At 41.3% G+C, this 24,156-nt stretch overlaps 2 protein-coding genes across 2 annotated transcripts; one reads left to right on the top strand and one right to left on the bottom strand.

The window, feature by feature from the left end:
• The first annotated feature begins 1,390 nt into the window (after positions 1-1,390).
• On the top strand, positions 1,391-15,415 carry stmn4 (stathmin-like 4). Its single transcript, XM_034076658.1, has 6 exons — positions 1,391-1,499; positions 7,261-7,323; positions 7,756-7,851; positions 8,024-8,229; positions 9,210-9,401; positions 14,221-15,415. Exons 2-6 carry the CDS (start codon positions 7,311-7,313, stop codon positions 14,278-14,280), a joined length of 567 nt encoding a protein of 188 aa, XP_033932549.1. The 5' UTR covers positions 1,391-1,499; positions 7,261-7,310; the 3' UTR covers positions 14,281-15,415.
• Positions 15,416-16,184: 769 nt separating this feature from the next.
• Positions 16,185-19,083, bottom strand: LOC117439440 (interleukin-17F-like). The gene is made up of 4 exons (XM_034075319.2): positions 19,021-19,083; positions 17,783-17,973; positions 17,396-17,539; positions 16,185-16,524 (listed from the first exon to the last, which is right to left on the bottom strand). Exons 1-4 carry the CDS (start codon positions 19,027-19,029, stop codon positions 16,392-16,394), a joined length of 477 nt encoding a protein of 158 aa, XP_033931210.1. The 5' UTR covers positions 19,030-19,083; the 3' UTR covers positions 16,185-16,391.
• Between the last annotated feature and the right edge of the window lie 5,073 nt (positions 19,084-24,156).

Here is a 24,156-nt window from a genome sequence, read left to right as displayed (position 1 = left end):
GCTATCACCTTTTAATGAACATGGCTATCAGTTTCCTATCTACACATCCAGCTTTATGTTGGTCTCCATCAACTCCTGAGAGAAATATCTGCTATTAAGCAGCGAAAAGCTTCATTATATTTACCATAGCTATCTGTCTGTTATTTAATCATGAGCACTGTACAGGGGGAGTTAGAGTTGGAATGTTCCATGAGAGCTCTGAGAGTCAGTCGTGGGCAGTAAAACCAAACAATCAGCTGAAACACACATGAAGCTCTGTAGAGCTCAGCAGAAAGGAACAGGAGAAGATACTATCTTACGTTACGTTGGGTATTTGTGTGAAAAGTCACATAACGCTTGTGAAATTATTGACGCTTCTTAAACAAACCATACTTTAAGATTGTATCTGTGAGCTGGAACAAATGGGAAACCTTGGTAATTCCAGCCAGAGCTTTTGGGGGTCCGAAATAACAGGTTTGTGTGAATGTTTTTACTGGCACTTTTTATTTGGTTAGGATGGGTTGGTTATTTGCTGAAGGAGGTAACAGAAGAGAGTACTGCTTTATACCTGATCTCGAGGCCTATGTCAAACACAAGCCATTACTGAGCTGAATCTAAGCATTCATGCATAATACCATGTCTTATATTCCTTAATCAATTTGTATTTGATCAAATGATCACACAGGGAAGGTGCGTCATATTCCAGGAATAATGTATCGATGTTGCCCAGGATATAGACGACATAACATGTAACCTGAAAATCAAGCCATTTGAAGCCGGTTTCTTTAAGAACTCTGGATAATGTCTGGTGAATAAGATATGTATATTGCTCAGGGTAATCCCTTTTACACAACTGCTCTCACTACAAGATATATAATGTTTGAATGTTTTTGAAGCCTGCCGAAGTCACACATTTGTATTTGTGCTCACAACAAAAATAGCAAATATTGAATAAAATGAACTGCATGAGCTTCACAATACAAAATGTGTTTTGCTTGTTCTCTACACTACCCTTAGGATCTAAATAATGTAGTGTCCTGCGTGCCTCCTAGCTGCGCCCCCTGCTGAGATGCACACTACCAATCTTCACCAATTTCTCACACTACTTCCCTCAACTCAACATCATGCATAATATACATTCAGACACACACATGCATGCACACACACACACACACACACACACACACACACACACACACACACACGCACACACACACACACACACACACACACACGCACACACTCCTGCACCACATAATAAAACAGTGATTCCTCCACCCACCCTGCAGTACAACACAAAGAGCTGACGGTCCTCCCCCCCCCCCTCATCCTTGCACTCCGCTCTAATTGGCTGAGAGCCTTGGATGCTGGCAGTGGCTTGGGCCAATAAGACGTCTCCAAGGTGATGTCATGGAGGCAGCGCTGAGGCTGTTGCCCGGCGCCTGTATCCGTGCAGCCAGACGGGGGTAACCGTAGTCACCGGTCCATCAGCAGCAGCAAAGAGAAAGGGACAGAGGGGGGTAAGTCTGCATTACAAAAACACACATACCTGCATTACATTTCTGTTGTGTTGTGTTTTATTGCAAGACTGAAGGCACGTCGTTGTGTGTGTTTGTGACTGTGTGTATGTGAAGGGCGTAAAGGGGCGAGGGTGATGATGCACTGCACCTGCTGAAGGAGGCAAAGGGAGAGAACTCGGTGTACCCGCAAACTGTATATAACGGGTGTCATTTATTATTGATCCTCCATATGTGCAGACACAGCTTTGTGTCTGCTTTTGGAAAGGGGAGAGAGACATGTATAAGAAGAGGGAATTGAGTTGCTATGTGTTTTCGTGCTGTGTATTCTGCTGGTCTTACAAAAGATGGGGAGACAACCATTTATAAAAGCAATCTCTGTAAAACCAGCCATCCAACCCAAATGAAATTGGCTCGTAAAGATGCCAGATGTAGCTGGGTGTTAACACATGTTGATATTGCCTTGATACAAATGGTATGCTGTATTGGAAGTATGGTGTGAAGTTGAAGTCTGTTTAACTGCTCCTCCTATAAGAAATGTATTATTAGACTCTTATTAGAAATGATCACAGGTGCCATAAGATGATGTTCAGGATTCATGCGAATATGTGTATACAGGTACATCAAGGACTGTACCCATGGAAACAGTCAATCGTGAAGAAAAAACTCAGGGTTAATCTGGAACAGTAAAAGTATCAATGTGCTGAACATTTGAAGAGAATAAATTGATATATTTTCAGAATTATTTTCAAGTAAAAAATAAAACTACCGCAAGGTTGATAATATGTTGAAGTTTAAGTCCCTTTTACAAAATGTGGTATTTTTCTGGAAACAATGCCAAAATAGTTTTGTTTTTAAAGAGATTTCATTTATTGACCACAACCATATGATGTACAGCAAGGTAATGTGTGAGCTAACGAGGTACTGGTTGGCAGATGTTGGCCTTCTGACCAAGCCAGGCTAGCTGTTTCCCCTTACTTCCAGTCTATGTGCTAAGCTAACCTGAGATAAGAGAAGCTAACTGACTGCTATAGCTTCATATTGAGCATGAAGCCACAAGATATGTATCACTATTCTCATCTAACAATATGTACACCTGACAGTCACCAAAGTTGAACTCCATGCCAAAACGAATCGGCATGTCTGCTGCTTCCAGCTTTTATTTTTTCCCATTTTGCTCACAGTGTGATGGATGTGAGTCGAACATGTCTATTTGCAAATGTGTCACAGCCACCAAAGAGAAATGGAATTATTTCCTGTTCTCACAAACTGTAGATATTATTATATATTAGACCAAATTGCAGAGAAAGAGAAATATTACCTTCAGAAGGTGGTGATCTTTTGGGATGACAATTCCATGATTATCACAAGATAAATTCAAATCATTGTTGAGCCAAATGTCCCAGTGCACCAAGACCAACAAGTTACAAGTTGTTCTCCCTCTGCATTGACACACATGACATAGAGCACTCCTCCTGCAGGAAGCAGAGCATCCATTGATTTGCTGCCTCAGTGGTTTCATTAGATAAGAAGCAGCTGTGTGTGTGTGTGTGTGTGTGTGTGTGTGCGTGCGTGCGTGCGTGTGTGTGTGTATGTGCGTGCGTTGTGTGTGGCAAACATTTATGTTCAGTGTGTCTACATGCCCATGTGGGTGTCCTTGACTTTTAAGTCCCACAGGGAGCCATGTCAGATTGGGCAGGTGAGCATGTGCTCCACACTGAAATTAGACTTCTCTCTGTCTTTGGTTGTCTCATTAGTAATCTGATGTCACTCTCTGAAGCTCCAGGCATGTCACATGCTAAACAACTGCTTAAAATGCAGACACACACAAACAGACAGACCTGACAGATTACGTTATCTGGGTAGGTACTAGGTAGCTAGCTAGTTAGCTAAGCTAATGTTCCAAGTTGTAAGCATTTGTTTGAGATGAGAGTTACATGTAAAGATTGATACCAATCCTGCAACGTCTCCTGTAAAGAGGTCTTTCTGATAGGCTTAGAAGTGGGGTCAGCTTTAACGCTGGAGCAAGGATTAGCTTAGCATTAATAGTCAAAGCCAAAGTTAGCATAGCTCCTTCCAAGGTTCAAACATAGGCTACACCAACTTAAACAAAATGAACATGTTGTATCTTGTTTGTTAATTGTTTTATTGGAAATGGTGTGCTATAACGCCTACCCCTTGGTGAACTGCAGGAGCTACTTCCTGGCGTATTGTGGATAGTGGATACGATAAAAGGTGCACATTAACAAGCAGAGATATTGCCCAGATTGCAAAAACTGTTGTTCATAATTGTTACGGTTTGTGACTAAAGATTAAAGAAGCACATAATGAAGATTGTCCAACAATCCCTTTAACCCAGCCATGGTCTTGAGAGCCAAGTAAACACAGGCTACTCACCTTCTAGCAACATGAATGCTGTCGACATTTTACCTTTAAGTTTCATTTTTGCCATTACATTTTCTTTAGCCCAACAACATTTTATTTAAGAGGAAATATTCCTATATGTTGGACAACAAGACTAACACAGACAAAGTGTATTTCCTGCTTGTATTGCATTCTGCCTTCCAGCGCGTACTCCTCTCTAAGTGGGTCCTAGCTCAGATGATGATCTATGTAAACCCTATCTTTGAAGGGGAGAGTAGTTGAAAGCAGGCGGGATATTTCTGGCAGACAGATGATACATTTAATTGGGCCCACATCAGGAACCATTGGGATGTCTAACCCTGTGGTGGAAATATGTTCAAACTGCTGTATGACTCCACAGCCTGTTTGCTCTAACACCTGACTCTGGAGGGTGTCCACATGATGAGTGTGCTTATGATGCTGAACACCAGCATTGAAAAGCTAATCTTAATGAGTGTGTGCACTTATCTGTGAAAAGGTCATCATTGTAGGCACTGCTGGATTCTCACATAATAATATGATCCAATTAGCAGACAACAGATATTCAAGTGTAATGTGTCATTCAGTTTGACTCGATATCTGTTTGAATTAATTCAATTGAGGGACTCTTGAATGAAAACTAATGAGTGTGGTTTGAAATGATTAACAGGCCACGGTCACAGAGGCACATCTGCTCAGGTTTACATTTCCAGCAGGTGGTGAAACAGGCTGATGTCATGGTTGATGTTGCGCTTGTTATTAATATTTTCCTCCTGCTTTTTTTAATGACTGATGTTTCCTCCACTTGTGTCCCAGCTGTGACTCACTGCAACACTAAGAGCCAGGAATAAGGTGTGTCCATACATGCAGGATGTTGTGCCATCACAAGTAGTTCTGTAACCCATCATGGTCTGATCTGTGAAAGTGTCAACTGCACTTTTTCAGACAGTGGGACCCTACAACTAAATAAAACAATGTGGTTGCTATTGATGGCAGTGTGGCCATTTAAATGGGCCACCACAGTACACCGTGACAATTTTCATTAACCTATCAGTGGTCTCTAGCGTTTTAACTTCACCTTCTACTTTTGCCTGAGCTAGCCTAATTAAACATCAACCAATATACTGTATACTTCGTGACAGGTACTTTTCACAACTTCCACAGCTCAAGGCGATAAAAAAAACGCTGAGTCATGTTGAATACAGCTAAGCCTACCATGCAGTGGACACACAGCCTTTAGTGTCGTTCCATTTCCCTGTCTTTATGCCTTGTTTCAAATTGTGCATAAAAGAAACATGGGTTTGGAACACTCAAAAGTACACCAACAAATTCCAATTCACACTTAGTAGGTGTGTTTATAAAACTAAACTGCAACAATTGTAATGTCAACTTTTGCGACCTTAGCTAACAATTTATGAAGCACATTAAGCATGTGGTATGTCACTCAAGCTGCTGTTTAATCACATTTTCTACATGTTCAAACAAATGTTTAGGAAAGAACGGCACTCTGTATGCCATCTTGGCACCTCTTCTTCTGTAACAGTTTATTGGCAGCTGATAACACATTACAGTAGTGCTAGTAAATGCACATTATTTCGGATTATCACAAAATGTGGATGAAAACTGAAGTAGAAGACATCTTTTAGTATTTACAGTAACATTTTGAAATATACAATATTTGCATTTGGATAGATTCTGAATTGTTCAATGCGTGAGAAGGGACGTGTTTTTAAATGTTTGTTTTTAAAAACCTGAATATATTCACATGTCTTGATGGGAAGCAAAAGACAAAATAAATGACTGATATAAGATTGGACATAGCATTCCTGATCACTGGTGTGTTGTGTAGACAAGAATGCAATTTTTCACTGAATGAGATTTTAAAGTGCCTTTGTTGCCCCTTTCACACCAACGCGGTTCCCGTTCTAGCTCCGTGCTAGTGCTCTTCTGGTTCGGAACCGGTTTTTCTTTTCAGCCCCCGTTTTGTTCACACCGCCCAGAGCCAGACTGGTGCTGCCGCTGCTGCGTCATGACGTCACCGTTTACGTAGCTGATTTTCTCCCCAACGGCGCCGCTCACAACAACAACGGGGGACGGCGTCGGGTCGATGATCGTGTTGCTTTTAATCACACGAAGCCAGATTATATTAAATAACGACTTCTCCAACCTTACACTTTTCTCCAGAGTGCCGTGGTTTATTGTTTATTAATGTGTTTCACCGGCATTTACCGACCGCTGCAGTGCTGGCTGCTCTTCCACCGGAGATTATTCTCCCGTTAGCTCCGGGTTAGCTCACACGGCAGCGGCTGCTGTAAAGTATTCACTGTCCGACTGTCACACAAGCAGCTGATGCATATCCCCAGTTCCCCTTAAGTGAATGTGTGTCAGTCTGAATTGACGCTGTTTGGCATCACAACGCTGTTATGAAAGTTTCTCTGGTATAAAACGGGTGATGTTAGCATAGCAACCGAAGCTAAACTAACTATCTTGACTACTTGTTGTTGCTATCCTATTGTGGCATAAGCCGTTTTCTACAGGCACATTTTACCGGCATATTTTTCATTATGATTCTACTTGTGATAGTCGGACACGACAACCTGTGCAGCCCTTGTATTAATTCCATCCGATAGCTGCTATAATACAAAACAAAACGTCTGCCCCCTCCACAATGATCAGTAACAGCGAACGGATGGAAGTAAGGTACAAATAAACAGAGTCACACGAAGCCTGGTTAGTGTTGCCTGACTTTATAAGTGTGTGGTTGCGTTCTAGTCACTTTGCTCAGCGCTACTGCTTGTTACAACTTTTATTTGCCGTACTCGCCATAAACTGTTAGCTCAGGTTAATTTCGCCCTCCTCCGACGTAAACGTGACGTATGCGGTTCTTGCTTCTAGACTGACCATTTGTTGGTGCTCAGAGCCGGCTCCGCTGCGGTGTGAACAGGAAAAAACGGTGCTTATCAGGCTCTAGCTCCGAACCGGCCCTGGAACTCTTGGTCTGAAAGGGGCATGTGTCGACCTTTCTTGTTTTAATCTTTTGGAGGGATTGTTTTTTTTGGTTCACATGCAGAAATCATAGATATCTGATGAGGACCTCAGAAAAAAGCCCTATGATATTGTGTTTGATAATATTTTGTATATGATTAGTTAAAATGTACTTCCCTGCTTTAATGTCCCCAGTATGTCATGGTATTCAAACTTGGCAACATGACCCTCTGATGTTCTCTGATTGGTCGAATTAAACCTTAATAGGAGGTGCTAAAACAAGCGCTATGCAGCTTGCGGTTTGGCATCTGTCCTTAGCCACTGCTTCTCACATTCATGATGTGACCTTTAATTGCTGCTTTATTCCCCTCGGCCTCTTCGTGTCCCTCTCTGGCAGACTGAGAAGGATCTTCAGCATCACTGGAGAGTTACATACACAGCGAGAAGATGACTCTGGCAGGTAAATGCAGCCTCAGCACAAAGTCACTGCTCCCCTTTCCCTTTACTGTATATGCTGCACTATGATTCCATTGTGCGACGTTTATTATGTGAACCATGTATCTTGTCAGTGTTGTGACAGCGATGATAACATAATAAGAATGACGTGTCACCGTCATTGAAAAGGAGAATTGCACCATCATTCAGTCAGTCAACACAATGTCAAGCCTAACAGTGTGTGTGTGTGTGTGTGTGTGTGTGTGTGTGTGTGTGTGTGTGTGTGTGTGTGTGTGTGTGTGTGTGTGTGTGTGTGTGTGTGTGTGTGTGTGTGTGTGTGTGTGTGTGTGTGTGTGTGTGTGTGTGTGTGTGTGTGTGTGTGTGTGTGTGTGTGTGTGTGTGTGTGTGTGTGTGTGTGTGTGTGTGTGTGTGTGTGTGTGTGTGTGTGTGTCCACAGCCTACAAAGAGAAGGTCAAAGAGCTCCCCCTGGTGTCTCTGTTCTGTGCCTGCCTCAACCCGCAGACTGCAGACAAACCTACATACAAGGCAGAAGGTAAAGAGAAGTCACTCTTGCACGAATGGAGGCACTAGTCATTTTGGTAAAAGAACAAACTATAATTCCCACGCAGAACCGTGTAGAATGGAAGGATGGATGGTGTGTAACAGTGTTATTCTATCTTATTATTATTATATTATCTAAACATGGCCAAAACCCAACACCACAGATGCGGTGGACCTGGGCTGGCGCGTCATCAAAGACGTGGAGGTGATTGAGCTGAACAAGAGGACATCTGGCCAGGCCTTCGAGGTCATCCTCAAGCCCCCGTCCTTTGACGGAGTGCCAGAGCTCAACACCTCCATGCCACAGCGCCGAGACCCGTCTCTGGAGGAGATCCAGAAGAAACTGGAGGCTGCCGAGGAGAGGCGAAAGGTGAGGGGAGTTGAGAAGAGGTGGGGTTGGATGTTTGTATCATCCAACTGGACAGATCCTAACCCTAAGCTGTAACCCTAACCCTAGCTATTTGTAGCTCTTTCAAACATCTGACAACGCTCTTTGTGGGCAGCTTGATTTATCAACTCGGGAGGAAATAGGGTGGAAATGGATGAAAGGAAAGAGGGAGGGAGTGTTGGAGTTGATGCGAAAGAAGGGAGGATACACAAGCGGAGGGAAGATGAAAAGGGGGACATGAAAGTACAAGGGCAATCATGAAAGGACACACTCACAAAAGATCATCTTCATCAGGCTAAGAGGACAGGGGGAGACGGGGGAGGAGGGGAGAGGGAAATTAGCTGGCTAAGAGAATGTGTCCTGCAAAACAAAGCGGTCACACACACCTGCAACATCACACATTTCCGTTTATAATCATCATTCTCAGCCTCTTATCAGCTTCTGACTGTAAGTAATGGAGTTCAATATAAAAACACCATATTCTGCCCAGATAAACAGTTTTGGTTCTTTTATTGGACATTTCAGTTTTTCTTTTTTACAACGCACTATTTTGCATGGTTTGTCACAGTGGACAGGGCTTAGTTTGAAAAAGGTGATGTAACTTATTTACACTTACACAATCCTGAGGATGCAGACGAACTGTGTGTTTAAGTGCTAACTGTTTACCTGTTACCTACAAAATAAACATTTGTCAATCAATTACGCTCTCTGTGTTACCAAGTTGATGAATTGAAGTAAAAGGGGGGCAAGTTTAACAACATGCCATTTTAAAGGAACCTTGCTGTTTAAAATGCATATACAGTCAGCAATAATGTCAATTACTTTTTTGTTTGTAAGACTAACTTTAGAGCAATCATCTGTGCCACTCAAAGAAGAAGCACTTTTAGGGTTAGGATATCTGTTAAATATCTGCATCTGCAGTTAAAGTTGATTTACCCTCTGTGCTCTCTATCTCCCTCTAGTGCCAGGAGGCTGAGCTGCTGAAGCACCTGGCGGAGAAGAGAGAGCACGAGCGCGGGGTGATCCAGAAGGCCTTCGAGGAGAACAACAACTTCATCAAGAACGTCAAGGAGAAGCTTGAGCAGAAGATGGAGGCCAACAAGGAGAACAGGGAGGCCCTGCTGGCCGCCATGCTGGAGAGGCTGCAGGAGAAGGTACGATCATTCACAACCATTGTTGGATGGTATTAATAGTCATGAACGGTTTTGGTGTTCCATATTTCTTCTTCTCATGCATAACTAAACAGATGATTAATTTATGGACTTTTGTACTCAGTATTTTTTGTAATCAGTCAGGACCTAGCACAGCAGGGATATGGAAGAAATGAATCATAGACACAGACGGATCAAGTTTTGCAATCTTTTGTTTCCTGGAAACTCTTGCTGTTTGGTTAGTGTGTTTTTTTCAGTTAAATGTATGGTATCCAGTAACCCAGTCCTCATTCCAGGGAGTTCAACTTGTGTGATCCCCCCTCTTGGAATCCAACATTATGATGAAGTCATTTTCAGTGGAGAAAGTCAAATGTTTCATGCTAGGGCCAAACTTGATCTATTGTGCACTGTAATTTATGTATTATTAAAGGAAAGGCTCCATCATTTGAGAAATATGCTTATTACCACCCTATAAAACAGTTAGATGACAGTGGTACAATCTTCGCTTTTAACTATCTTCTAAGAAAGTGAAAACATTTATTTCCCAATAGGCCTATGTCGAAACTGTTTTTGTTTTATGTTTCATGTGGAACCTAATTGCTGCAGGTCTCCCTTGAAAAAGAGATCTATGATCTCAAGGGACAATCTGGATAAATAAAGGTTTGAAATGAAATGAAATGTTCCTTTAAAAATAATGTCACAGCCTAAAAACGAAAAGTTAGATGAGAAGATTGATACTACCCAAAGCTAGAGCTCTGAGACAATTAGCCTAGCTTAGCATACAAACTGGACAGAGGACAAAGGTAGTTAACTGTCTCTTAAATAAAAAGTATTTCCTTTTTACATTTCTAAATCGGACTACCAGTTTGCGAAATACCCGTCAATAATCGGGGGGTCCCCATCTCCCGTTTATTGCGCAATATACCGGTCGAAGACTTCTCAATATGCAGTAGGCCTATGCAATATTTCATGGATGCAATCCAAGACAATCAGTAGTAGCAGCGTTTCTCAACCGGGCGCTGTCAAATTATTATATATTCTAACGTTCATATGAATGAATACGCGACCGTTAAAGAGCCATCTGTTTTCGATTCTATGCGAGGAAATGGGAGCACAGCTGGTCTCAGACAGACACACACACACACACAGTCTGCGTGCTCTGCGTGTAGGGAGGGGCGGGCCTGCACGCACACACACACACACACACACACACACACACACACACACACACACACACACACACACAGTCTGCGTGATCTGCATGTAGGGAGGTGCGGGCCTGCACACAAACACACACACACACATACACACACACACACACACACACACACAGTCTGCGTGATCTGCGTGTAGGGAGGTGCGGGCCTGCACACAAACACACACACACGCACACACACACACACACACACACACACACACACACACACACACACACACACACACACACAGTCTGCGTGATCTGCGTGTAGGGAGGTGCGGGCCTGCACACAAACACACACACATACGCACACACACACACACACACACACTAACTTGAACGCCAAGGCTAATTATGCTATTCTTAACCCCGGAATCCACACAGGACATACGCACACGCTCATCTTATGCACAGCAAAGATCGAAAAAATAGTCTTTTACCTTAAGTGAGAATAGACCAAAGATGCCTTGGCTCGACTTCTTCTCGTTGCCGTCCTGGTTTCCAAGAAGAAGAGACAATGTCCTGCTTTGATCCAGCTTTTCACGAACGGCACTGGGTCAAATTTGTCCAAAGGGGGTCCGTTTAGGTCCACAAACAGAAGCGAAGACAGGCTCTCCTCGCGCAACCTGTTGCGGCTCTGGTTGTCGATGTTATTCACGGCGGAAAAGCCTCTCTCGCACTCAGCAGACGTGGGGAGGTAAGTGCGACTTGCTATGCATAGCCGTTCCAGTGTTTTGCCCGGTGGAGTGCCCTGCAATTTCCAGTCTCTAAACTGCTCCACGGCCTCCCCGGCTGGTTCTCCGAGCGATTTAGCCAGACGGTGCACTTCTTGTTCGCCAAACAAAGTCAAGTCTTCCTGCTCTCCAGGCCAAAAGCGCTTATCAAGAGCTTTGAGCGTCTGGACCAAGCTTGACTCCGGTAAGCGCTTGGTTAGAGTAGCAACCACCGATTCATAAAAACGAGGCTTGTTTATTTCCCCCCTGCCTTCTGTCAGCTCTACGTCCTTAAAAAAGCCCGATGAGACGCCCTGTTCAGCCTTCTTCGTTGATCTCCCCCCGGTCGTCTTCATGGCGGTCAACACATTTGAGTCCACAAGTGTCATTTCTCTTCTCTGCAGCTTGAGAGACAGGCTCTGGAGTTCACGCAGGATGTCTTTCATGACAGCCAAATCGTCCACGAATCCTGAGTTGGTTAGGTGCTTGAAAAGTCCCTTGTATTTTTGCCTCTCAAGATCATTACGTGATGCGTTCTCACTGGATGCTTTAAAATGGAGTGCTAGTGCGGGGAAATCTTTCCATACAGCTTTTACTGTTTTAAAGCTGCTGGCGACCCATCTGATGGTGTTGACCTATTTTCAGTATTTCCATGTTGAGCTCGGCCGCTGCTTCTTTCAGCAATCTGGAATTCCTGGTTGACTGATTGTAGAGTGAGTATAAATGTGAAATAAATATCTCAAACTGATTAGTGCCACCCACTTCTTTAAGAGCATCTTTGACTGACAGTTCTAGTCTGTGCGCCAGGCAGTGTACAGACTGCACGTTCGGAAACTTGTTTTTGAGCCTGACGACAAGCCCACTGGCTTCTCCCGTGAGCACTGCAGCCCCATCGGTGGCTATGCTTATTAGGTGCGTCGTCAAAAAGTCATCATCCATTCCAGCTTTATATAGACTCGCCATCATTGAGTTATAAATTGATTCAGCATCGACCCCATCTGTAAGTTCCACTATATCCAGGAACACATGATCTACATCCCCCTTACCACTGACATCACATCTTACGTAAATGATTAGATAGGGACGACTGTGAACGGTACTTTCATCAATTGTGATTGATACCTTTGAATCCATTTCTTTCACATTAGAGACGAACTTGCGGCGCATTTCCTTTGCAATGTGACTTATTATTTCTGCGCATGCATGGTCAGATTTGTGGATATTCCCAACTTCGGCTCCATTCAGCTCCTGCATTGTCATGAGGGAGTTGAGCTTTTTAGAAGATAGCCTTTCCTTTGCTACGGTGTAAGCTGTTCTAAACGAGAGTTGTTTTCTTGAGTAAATCGGACTGTACATCAATGAAACAGTTTGGGAGGGTTTCTTTGTCTTTCATCTGTACTATTTCCACTGACCTCGCGTGGGCCTGGCTGTCCGTGTGTTTGTAGATCTTCTTTCGTAGCTGTTTTGCATCAGGGCTAGTAACATCACCCTTGATCCATTCTTGGTGTAAACCCGGTCCCTTTAGCAGCAATGTGTTTGCTTTCCTACACACTAAGCATCCTAACTTTCCAGCCTTAATGTCAAGCCAGGGGTTGCGGTCTTTCCATTCGCCCACCTGCTTCGTTGTCCAACCAGCCGGCGGAAAGTCACTAGCAGTAGCAGCTACCTCCGCAACTGCTGCGTCTTCTGAGCGCTCTGCCTCAACTTCACCTCCTTCTGGGGAGTGACTGGGCGGGACAGGAGCCCCCGAATCGCTAACGGTTCTGGTAGCGAGTGCTGTGCTAGCTGCTGCATCATCGGCATCATCTCTGGGTGTCTCTTGGTCATCTCGTGGTGTCACCTTTTTGGATGTGAACCCAAAGTGCGCGAGTGAAACACTCTGGTTTAGCTTACTCTTTTCTTGTAGTCCTCTCTAATGTAACGTCTTTCTCTCCTCTTTGGCGTGGCTAATTTGCATAATGTGTGTCCGCGTCACGCAGCGTACCCGCGTCACGGCGGCTGGCTCTGCTTTTGACAGCCAACATAGAAGATATTTGTGAATAAATGTTTTGAATTATGAATACTGGACATAGTAAGCTTAAAAACATTTTAGTGACCATTGCAAGTGACAAATACATATTATAATTTCAGACCCCCCTACATTTTGCCATTAAGGCTTTCAGGGGGGCTCAGGTGTTAATCGGGGGGGTCGAGCTCCCCCGGACCCCCCGTATTTCGCACACTGCGGACTACCTAACCATTTGCATTGTGTTAATATAATACATAATTCATTCAGAAATAGATTGATACTACTCAAGGCCAGAGCTGTGAGACAATTAGCCAAGCTTAGCTGGACAACTTGACCTTTTTACATCTCTTAATCTGTGTTTATTTACAGAGACATAAATGTAAAAACAACAATGAACCATCTTTATGCTAAGCTAAGGTAATGGTCTCCTCGCTCTAGCTCCATACTTGTCACCAATATTTGACCACCAGCAGCAGGAAGCTAACCTAGCTTAGCATGGAAACAGACTGGAAATAGGGAAAACTGCAAGGTTGGCTCTGTCCAGAGCCTCAACTCAAAAATCCACACATTCGCAACTCTAAAACTAAAGATTTGTTCTCAAATACATTCCTTTTCATTTTGAGACCTGATATTGGAGGTTTTTTGTGTGCAAACGAGGCGTGCCTTCCGTATCTTAGACTGGGTTTTCATTTCTATTTTAATGTTCCACACAAGCTTGATCAGTAATGATGAATATTATATGAGGCGGAAAATAGTTGTTAGTTCTCCCCAGTCTAAGTAATTCCCCTGTTCAAAGTTTTATGAACAGTCGTTCCTGCCTCATTAATGCTAATGTATTCATGCATGCTAATTCATGCATGCTATTGACTCTGATGTTGCAATGTCTCTGTATTTGTCTGGCAGGACAAACACGCAGAGGAAGTGAGGAAGAACAAGGAGATGAAGGAGGAAGCCTGCCGATAGATGAGTGGAGAAGAAGATGAAAGGAAAAAGAGCGGGAGTTTTACGTGTTGGTAAAAAAAACAAGGGAATCAAAACAGTTCAGGAAAGAAAGAAACCCAAAAGCAACTCGAACAAAGGGGATAGCTTTTTCATATTTGATGTATGCTCTAACGATTCTGAACAAGCTGTACAAAGTTTAGCCGATGCTTGATGTTGAAATCCAAAAAAAAATTCTTTTTCTAAATGAAAGTGGGTAGGGGGGTTGGGTTCCATCGAAATCACATTTTAAAAGAGGGGCGACAATGGCTGTTTGGTGAAGAATAAAAGCTGCATCAAGATAGGAAGAGGTAACAATTTGAATGATGAAAAAAAATGAAAAAACGTACCCGTCAGTACACACAACCCTAACCCTTCTGCTGTTTCTGAAATAAAAATAAAATTTGATTTCCCTTGGTCTGCCATGCTAATTCTTCACTGCACAATTTTTGGGATTGCTGTCAGGGGACGTCTCAGACCTCAGTAAATCTCACGACTTGGTTTATGATTATGAAATGAGGAATCAGGCTTTGGTTTCTTTCCGCAGCGCGAAGGGGGAATAGAAGGAATAAAAAAAACTTGGAAACAGAGGGAGCCCTGCTGTATTGTCAGGCTCTTTGTGAAACTCTAACGGTAGTGTAGTTGTAGATCAGTGACTTGCATTTGACTGTTAGATTTAGAGCACTGATTGCACTTTTAATTTCATTAAGCACAACTCAAAAGCACACATGAAGGACAGCAGGAATATACAGTCTAAACAACAATAACATCGCAAAGAGTAATGAGTCACAGCAGTTCAGAATTTGGACGAATTTGATTTTGAAAAGATGAATTTGGGGGGGGGGGGTTCTGGCTTACAGCGGTCTCCCTTTGTTTTGACATGTGTCAATATGCTCTGATTGTCAGTTTATGATTTCCAAAGGTAAAGTAAACAGAACGATGAAACTTGCTCGAGTTGTTGAGTCATACTGACTTGATTGAAATGTCTAAAATGTTTGCACTGTAGCTGGGGAGTGGTGACATGGGGTTTGTACTTGCTGTAACTGTGTGTCGCTGTTTATCTTCGAGGCTGGATTGATTGTATTTATTTGGCATGGTCAGTAAAAACGGCTTGACTGAACTCACACATTGTTTCTCATCATTCGTGGATTGATATCATATGTGGATGTTTTGCATGCAAATAAACACACACTGACCACATGTTACTGGGTTTTCTTTGCCCTGGGTCTTGCCTTTCAGGTTACAATACGTACAGGCATTTTTTCTAGAGGTTGTTTTTTTTTTCAAGCCAATATATTATGATAAATAAGAATTCAATCTATATTTGAAATTACATTTTATAATAAAATATGAATTAAAGTCAAAGGTTAGATAATAAACTACAGTTCTAATTTGAATAAAGATGCTAGATAATACTTTTAGTATCTATAAAGTTTAAAACAAACGATTTTAAGTAGACTGTATATACACTGGTTCCCTTTTTTCAAATGTACTGTCTTTGCTTAATTGGTCGAATCCATAAAACAAGACAACAAGGCATAAATATAAATGATTACTATATAAAGTAAAACAATTTATAGTGTGTACTTTTACTGGAAGAAAATACGTGTTTTTTAAAATATGATATAAAAGTAATTGCGCCTGAGTAAATTACAGAATACGAATGATATTGTTGTTTAAAAAAATGTATATATAATACATTACATTTCAGAGACTAATTAGACATCACAGTTGGCTTTAAAACTTTATTAAATATGTTTCATAATGTGAACAATTAAACAAAAACAGGGTTATTACAAAACAATATAAGAGAAAAGAGAAAAAATATTTAAATGACCAAACCCCCCAAAACTAATAGCATACGATATATATTTCACAACTACCTCTTTTATAAGAAAATGACATAAATGTCAAATGAAATCTGCATTAAGCATTTCCTCACCACTAGGGGGCACAGAAACACACTCTTTGCAATTCACAAATCATCGGTTTATAATCACTGGCTTAAATTAAAAGGCTTGCTCACACTAGAGAGTGGAAGAGTCATAATTGTGTTGTCTTTGTAAACTCTATTTAAAGGATTCCAAAGGGTCCTGTTATGGCCGCTGCGGTACGACGCTGGGCCTCACACAGGTGCAGCCCACTGTGATCACCTCCGTCTCCAGCCTGAAGTCAAACTGCCTCCTCTTCCTCCCTGCTGCTTTGTGGTTGTGCACTTGCCTTAGGATTCTGGAATGGGATGGGGAAATAATAAAAAGTGAAAATATACAGATGATGTCATTATGAGATATTAAATTGAATCATTAATACGACTGTATCGCAGAAAGTGAAAGAAAGAAACAAGCAAAAGTCAATTTAATACATTTAAAAAACGTGTTCCCATTCAGTAAAATCCAATGAATGCAACATCTGTTCAAAATGACAATCCTTTATGTGTTTAGTCTCTGTGTTTGACATTGACTAATGAACACTATATCAATTTAAATACAAAATGTCTACTTCGAGCCACAATCAAAAATAATTATTCCCAACTGATGAACAGATGAGCATCCCATAATGTACAATTACATGAGTAATAAATGCCAGAAAGAAATAAACTCCTGTTCCTGATTGTGTAAATCCCACTTCTCTGTAAAACACTACATTTTCAACCCATTTAAACTTTAAAATACATTCAAATGTAAGGAAAAAAAGGAAAAAAAATCCTGGGCACACAAGATAAGAATGGAAAGGGTAATGTAAAGTTAAAATCAATACAAGAAAAAAAAACCTTTAGAAAAAATAAAGCAATTAAGATTGAAAGCAAATAAATCAACTCAAACAAGAACGGCTGGAAGTGAAAATTGCTCTTAAGATAAAAATGAGGTAATATGTACCTAATTTTCTACTGGTAGGCATACATAAAAATTCCAGCAATAAAAAACATGTTTTATATGGGAAATCTGCCTTTAATTGAATGCCCAGCAGTTATTTTAATTTTGTGTCAGACCACGCGTCCAACGCAATGAACGTACTGCATTCCCTAAACATAAGAACAGTTGCAGCTCTGTAACTTTGCATTAAAACAAAAACGGAGGCCAAAACAAAGACAGGGGCTCACTTGTGGAGGACGAGGACCTGGTAGTAGATGGGTCTGGCCTCCAGAGCTGCGTCCTCACCCCCCCCCTCCAGGCTCAGACAGCCAGAGGTCAGGCACTGAGCGTGAGAGATCCTCCGAGGCCACCGGGAGGGCACACAGGAGTCTCTGCAGGGGAAGGAAATACATCTTCAAGGCTTCTTTTGAATATGGTACAATAAAAACACTTATACATAAAATACTATTACATTTCCAAGGATAATTGATTTAAATTTGGAAAAACATTTAGGATATGAAAAAAATATTCTGAGAAAACATCCTTCAAAGAAATGTCTTGTGTAAGCACTGCTGGTTTTCGGCAACAAGAAAAATGTCATTAAGGGCCCTTATATTTGGGCGACGTCTCCTCACCTGTACGTCCACGGAGACAGAGACATGTTGGCGATGGAGGAGTCGGAGGTGCTGATGCGCTGACTCTGCACTGAGGGATCCATCACCAGCCTCAGTCTGGATCCATTCCCCAAACTCAAGCTCACCGCCTGGTCTCTCCTGGCAGCGTGCAACAACGAGGCCAGGCCCAGCAGCAGCACAGCTCTCAACACCTGAACACGAGGAGGCGAGATAAACACACAGCAGCTGAAGATCAATCCAGAGGAGGGTGGAGAAAAGAGAAAACCAGAGGTTGTCTAATAGAAATGTTTCATTGGCCCCGTTTCCTTCTCTGTGTTATTGTTACGCTGGATTTCCTTTTTAAATCAATTAAATTCATTACAAGAAACTATCAAAACATGTTATGAGAGTTTGGGCTCATTTGCTCTCATAACTGGAGGCCAGAAAGAAACAACCAAAAGACACAATTAAGTGTCTATTTTATTAACCTGTAATGAAATGTGTCATTTGAAATAATGTCTCTAGATTTCTCCTAAATTCCTCAGCCACCCTAGATTTGCGTATTTAAACATTTCAGAAAACCATAAGAAAACCTGTCAAGGTGTCAAAATATTCACCTCTGGACATGATGTGGCTGTGAACAGTTTGTTACTTCTTACTTTTAAGGCATAACATATATTTTTTAGCAAAAGCGGAAAAAAGCATGTACTCTTCGACTTACGCAGGAAAATAAATATTCAGAGAGGATTTTATCAAAGAAAATCACATTAAATAAAAACTCATTTTCAATGTCCTATAAAAACATCTGGGATCTAAGGCCTGACCTATAGACAGTATCCAGCCTCCATTTTGATTTATATTTCCTAGTCATATACAACAAAGAATGGTAACTACACCTAGACACTAACACAGTATACACAAGGTACGTATGTCAAGGAAATGGTGAGCACTCTGGTGAGCAGACTTTCTAACATAGTAATTGACTTAATGTACATATATTGTGATATACTGTATCTATTCATATTTTTACTTTTTTACCTCATTCATTTATTTATATTGTCTGAATGTGACATCTTGCATACAATTGAATTGACCTCAAAGACATGTTCTCAACATGAGGAAGACTTCGTAATTCAAAGTCAAATTGAACATGAATTTTTCATAAAATGTGAGCATATTTTATGAAAGATTCATTCGTTTTTTGTAGTATATAAACCTTAAAGTAATGTCATGATCGTCGGTAGAATTAAAGCACTCACCAGCAGCATGATTGAGTCGTCTCGATGCGGAGTATGAGCACTCCTCTCTCTCCTTGGTCTCCATCCTCTGTTTATATGCAGGCAGGCTGCGCTGGCGTGTGCTGCGGTGCCTTTCCACTATGACTGTCCCTGATTGTAATCTACAGATACGATGCTATCTGTTTATATGCATTTTTATAATTCCCTAACAACAAATGGAAACACTTCTGCTGATCGGTTGTACCTTTTTGTTCTCATAAATGCTTTGACCCCATTATGTCACAATGGAGTCACAGCACATAGGAAAAGCTGTGTGAAATGTTCAAGTGTGAGCTAGGTTACACGTTCATGTGTCTGATCTCGCAAAAGGGTGTGAAAATGTTCAACTTTGGACCTTTTTGTTGTGGCTGAAAACAGATTACTTATCTTAAGGCCTAAAATGTGTTTTAAAAGCAAAAACAGAGAATTATCTTTGAATCTTTAGGGGGGAAAAATGAAGAGGGCATTTTATCAACAAAAACGAGATGAAGTACAAACGTATTTGTCTTGTTAAAAACATCTCAGCTCTGAGGCCTGCAAGGTTGACAGCACACCTTTAAGAAACTCTTTCTAACAGCCTCAACTGTGATTTACTTTTGCCAGTCGTATAAAACAAATGACTAGTAACACTCCTACACATTAACGAATCGTAAACAATGTAGGTCAAGTAAATGCTGGTGAGAATGCTGGTAAGCAGAATTACTAACGTGTGATAACATCTCCTCTCTGCATGCTTTGTATGAGTAAAGAGCTATGGTAAAGAGCCAGCTAACTGGAGGAAGGGCAGGTTTCACAAGCACACCTCAAACTCTGCAAAATCCACCTGTGCCTTTCTCTATTTTGGAGGTGGGCCTGTGATGAGCATCTATTATTGAAGCTTGTAATAATCTTTTATACAGTGAGAATGGGTTTCCTGGTCAAATGTATTGTGGCCAAAAGGTGCAAAACGTTACAACGGCTCAAAAAATGTCCATTGTCAGAAACGGGCTGAAGTTTAAAAAACAATGCAAATAAAAACGGGGGGGGGGGGGGCATAATTGAATGAGAGGGGCACATTTAATTCAGAAAGAAGGAGATTTTAAATGTTTTAGTTTAGTATAAAGTCAAAGCGCTTTAAAAAACATAAAATACCATTAGGCGCGTTCACACCGCAGTACTTTTCCCACTTTAGTTCCGAAATGTTGCGTTCACACCAAAAAGAGCCAGAACTAAAATTAGTTCATGAGAACCTTTTCACCCCCTTTTCCGTCCCTGCTAGAGAGCAGGGGCTTTCGTGGGAGAAAAAGGTTCCTATGTCTGATTGGCTGGGCGGAATGCAAACCACGCCCCGTAAAACTCCCAAAAAGTTTTGTGAAGCCTCCATTTTATTATCCTCACATTAGCATTATTAGCATTAGCATTAGCCCAGCGCAGAAACGCAGAGAGACTAACTTATGGCAATACAAAATAAAACATGGGAGCGGTGGAGATGAGGAGGTGTCGGCATTCTGGCGATTTACTCGGAAGGCTTCAGTAGAAGCTGCTGGGAGTCCCAGCAGCTTCTACTGAAGCCAGTATACTGCCACCCGAAGTCCCCAGAGTTGGGGGACTTCGGGTGGCAGTATACGCCGTGAAGTTGTTTGCAGCCTGCCAGTAAACCCAAAGCAGAAGAAGAAGTGACGTCGGCGGCTTCATTTGCCCACCCCCAGGGACTTATTCCGGTGTGAACAAATAAGGCAAAATGATAACGTTGCCTATTGAAACAGATAAAAAGAGAGAGAGAGGAACCAAAGAGCACAAGACACAGAATATCAAGTTAGAGAACGATTCCGGGATGAATTTATAATATGAGAGAGAAATCGTTGGAGGGCAGTCTCTTACAGATGCTAACATGATAAAGGTTTGTATATGAGTCATTTGTTACACATGACATGGATATACTTGTGTACTATTATACCTCACAGCAATTCAAAGGCAAATATTTTACTTTGTATTCCTCTACATTTAAAAATAAAATGTCTTTCGAAATTCAGATGAATAATACAAAATATAATCAACAAATAAATGATGATATTATATCAATAAGACGTTGTTGATCCAGGCTGGCCTTTCAGTCTGTTGACTACTAACCAGCTGCTTGCTGTAGCCTTTTGTGTAACAGACACAGATGAAAGTGCCATCTATCTTCCCACTGATACAGGAAAGCACACTTTCCTTAAATGTTGACCGGTTGCTTTCAGAAAAGACAAATACATAAATGACCTCTAAGCAAACTTCTAAAGTGTTTCCATTGGCTTCAATACAGACACTTCTACTATTACAGCCACTCTGCTGTTGAGGGTTAGGGTACACGTGGCCAAAAGATAACTTATTCAGATCCTTTAATAATGTGAAAGTAGAGGTGTAAAGTAACTGGTACATTTAGAGAAATACTTAAGTACAATTTTGAGGGACTTGTACTTTACTCGAGCATTTAAAGTGTTGCTACTTTGTACTTTTACTCCACTACAATTCAGAGGTAAATTGTGTGTGTACTTTTACCCCACTACATGTATTTAATACCTTCAGTTACTTTACATATGTGGATGAATGATGTGAAATATAATCAAGTGTTAAATCAGACTTTAGTTCCACCTGGAGTAAATCCACAAGCTACCCTGCAGTATACACAGTCATTCAGACTAACTGCACCTTTACCAGCTTTGAGAACACTTTAAAGATCAATCATTATAAAACATATCATATATATTATTCTGATGTGGACCAATCTGCATAATACTTTTACTTTTGGTACTTTAAGTGTATTTTGATGCTAATATTTGTGTACTTCTGAGTAACACTTTGAATGCAGGACCTTTACTTGAAACAGAGTCTGCCTACACTCTGGTACTTTTACTTAAGTACAAGATCTGAGTATTTCTCCCACCTCTGTGTAAAAGTAGTAACACCACACGGAGAATATATCAGTTAACGTAACTCACCATTAGTAAAGCTAGGGAAAACCAGTATTTATACAAATGCAGAAAGAAGTTCCCATAACTGTTATTGCATTCTATAAAATGTAAATAAATTATTATTTCTCATGCATTAATGCTGGCATTGAGAGATTTGCCCAACAATAGTAAACGGTGGTGGCGAAGTCGATATGGACTTGGCTTGGCAATTGGAAGGTCACCAGTTCAAGTCCCGGCAAGACCAAGTGCTACCGAGGTGTCCCTGAGCAAGGCACCGTTCCCTACACTGCTCCCCGGGCGCTGTTCAAAATGGCTGCCCACTGCTCCTAACACTAGGATGGGTCAAATGCAGAGAAACAATTTCCCCACGGGGATTAATAAAGTATATCAAAATCAAAACAAATTAAAATGATTTAATATTTAAAGGATATTCAAAAAAATAAAAGAAGAAGTAGCAAATCTCAGCCGTACTTGAATATAATGTTGGGCACATTTCATAAGCATGTTTTGCGGAAAAAAGAAAAAAAAAGGAAAAGCTTGCTAAATCAGAAAAATGTGGTGTGATGAGTGGAATATTTCCATAGTAGAAGAAGGTATGAAAAGGTAAGTACTTCAAATGTGTACAAGAGATCTCCAATATTTAGTTCATATGAAATAAAGCAACAATTATCACCCGGTTTGAAATAAAACTGAAAGTAAACCTGCTCTGCTGTGAGAGGAGCGAGGAAGGGGCAGGATGTGTGATCTGAGTCAGCGTGGGGGTGCAGAGGTTCAGGCCTCTGTTCACTGGGTGATGGTGGAAGCGGTTTCTAGCTACTGTCTGGGATTCCTCTTCACTGATCGGAGCCACATTAAGGTCACATTACGCACATTGGTCTTCGTCGTGTGGGTGCCGTGTATCCCCGTTACGTAAGATATAATGCCACTAAAAGCTGATGAAATGTGCTGTGTGAAGAAGCAGAGCGGGGGGGGGGGGGGGGTGTATGAACTTTGTGGCTCCTGCCTCCCACACAAAGCACTAACTGGACTCTCTGGGGGTTTCAAATGAAATGCTTCTTGTAAGCACATGGGAAGAACATCAATTGAGAAGGGCTCTTCTGGGAAGTTGCAAAGTTCCCCCAGCCTCTCTGATAAGTATCTAGATTCTAGAATATTCTCACAAGCACAATTAAGTAATACACAGCAAGGGTTGCTTGCAAAACTTTAACAATGCAGCATGTAATTTCATTGGACAAGGAGTGATTTTCCCTGGATATATAGTGTGTAAATAAACAATAAGCTTAACCTGTTGAACCCCATTGACCCGCCCAGGGCGGAATAACGCATCATCTGCAGGAAACAGCGTCTGAGGGCTTCTTAATAATAAATAATAATAATAAATTATGAATGTTTCATATCCATGTAACGGGAAGAAACTCAGCTAACTGATCATTTTGATTTTTGTTTGCAAAAAAAACAAAAAGCTAACGCTAAGCCTAATTAGCCTCGAGCGAAAAAAATCTTAAGGCCGTTAGCACGCTAGCTATACCGATCGATATACTTATTGGATCTGCACAAACAAGCTTAGATAACATCCTGAGAGTCCACAGATTATATAAATATAAGGAGGATCGTCACTGAGCGTTCAGAACTCGTGACAGGGGAAGCAAATACAGACAACACACGACGTAGCTTTAGGTAGCAAAACATGGAGATATGCTCACTTTAGCTGTTATTCTGATCAAAAGTCATTATTATTATTAAAATCAAAATGGCATTAAAACGAGAAAAAACGCGGCTGAAGGTTAATCCATAGGTTAATCCAATGTGTCTGTCACTTTGAAAACATTATTGATAACCCATAATTCAATTTGTATGCAAAAATCGGAGAATAAAAATTAGCTGCTAGAGTGTGTCACAACTCCGGTTTTGGCTATGCGTCACTTCCACACCTTATTTGGTAACCTGCGAGTGTATGTGGAACTTTCCCTCGATTCCATTGGCTGTAGCGGTTAAAAAGAGATGTCAATCAGCAAAATCGATCAAGGGGGGCCAGAGATATGGAAAATCCACCCAAATGACCCCAGAAGTGGGTTTTTTTTTTCTAAACCTCTCTAAAAAGGTCAAATGTCACTTGTTTTACATCAATCTTGATACAGGGTACTTAGTATATGTTGGACTTTGGATTCCTAAAGCTTTTAGTCTA

Source organism: Pseudochaenichthys georgianus, chromosome 24 (genome assembly GCF_902827115.2).
Source record: "Pseudochaenichthys georgianus chromosome 24, fPseGeo1.2, whole genome shotgun sequence".
Lineage (NCBI taxonomy): Eukaryota > Metazoa > Chordata > Actinopteri > Perciformes > Channichthyidae > Pseudochaenichthys > Pseudochaenichthys georgianus.
This window is presented reverse-complemented; position numbering and strand designations above follow the sequence as displayed.

What these genes read in the sequence shown, in the direction of transcription:
- stmn4 (XM_034076658.1), top strand. An exon ending in ACCTACATACAAGGCAGAAG is followed by an intron (nt 7,852 to 8,023) that starts GTAAAGAGAAGT and finishes CCAACACCACAG; the next exon opens with ATGCGGTGGACCTGGGCTGG. An exon ending in CTGCCGAGGAGAGGCGAAAG is followed by an intron (nt 8,230 to 9,209) that starts GTGAGGGGAGTT and finishes ATCTCCCTCTAG; the next exon opens with TGCCAGGAGGCTGAGCTGCT.
- LOC117439440 (XM_034075319.2), bottom strand. An exon ending in CTGTCTCCGTGGACGTACAG is followed by an intron (nt 17,540 to 17,782) that starts GTGAGGAGACGT and finishes CTTCCCCTGCAG; the next exon opens with AGACTCCTGTGTGCCCTCCC. An exon ending in CAGGTCCTCGTCCTCCACAA is followed by an intron (nt 16,525 to 17,395) that starts GTGAGCCCCTGT and finishes ATCCCATTCCAG; the next exon opens with AATCCTAAGGCAAGTGCACA.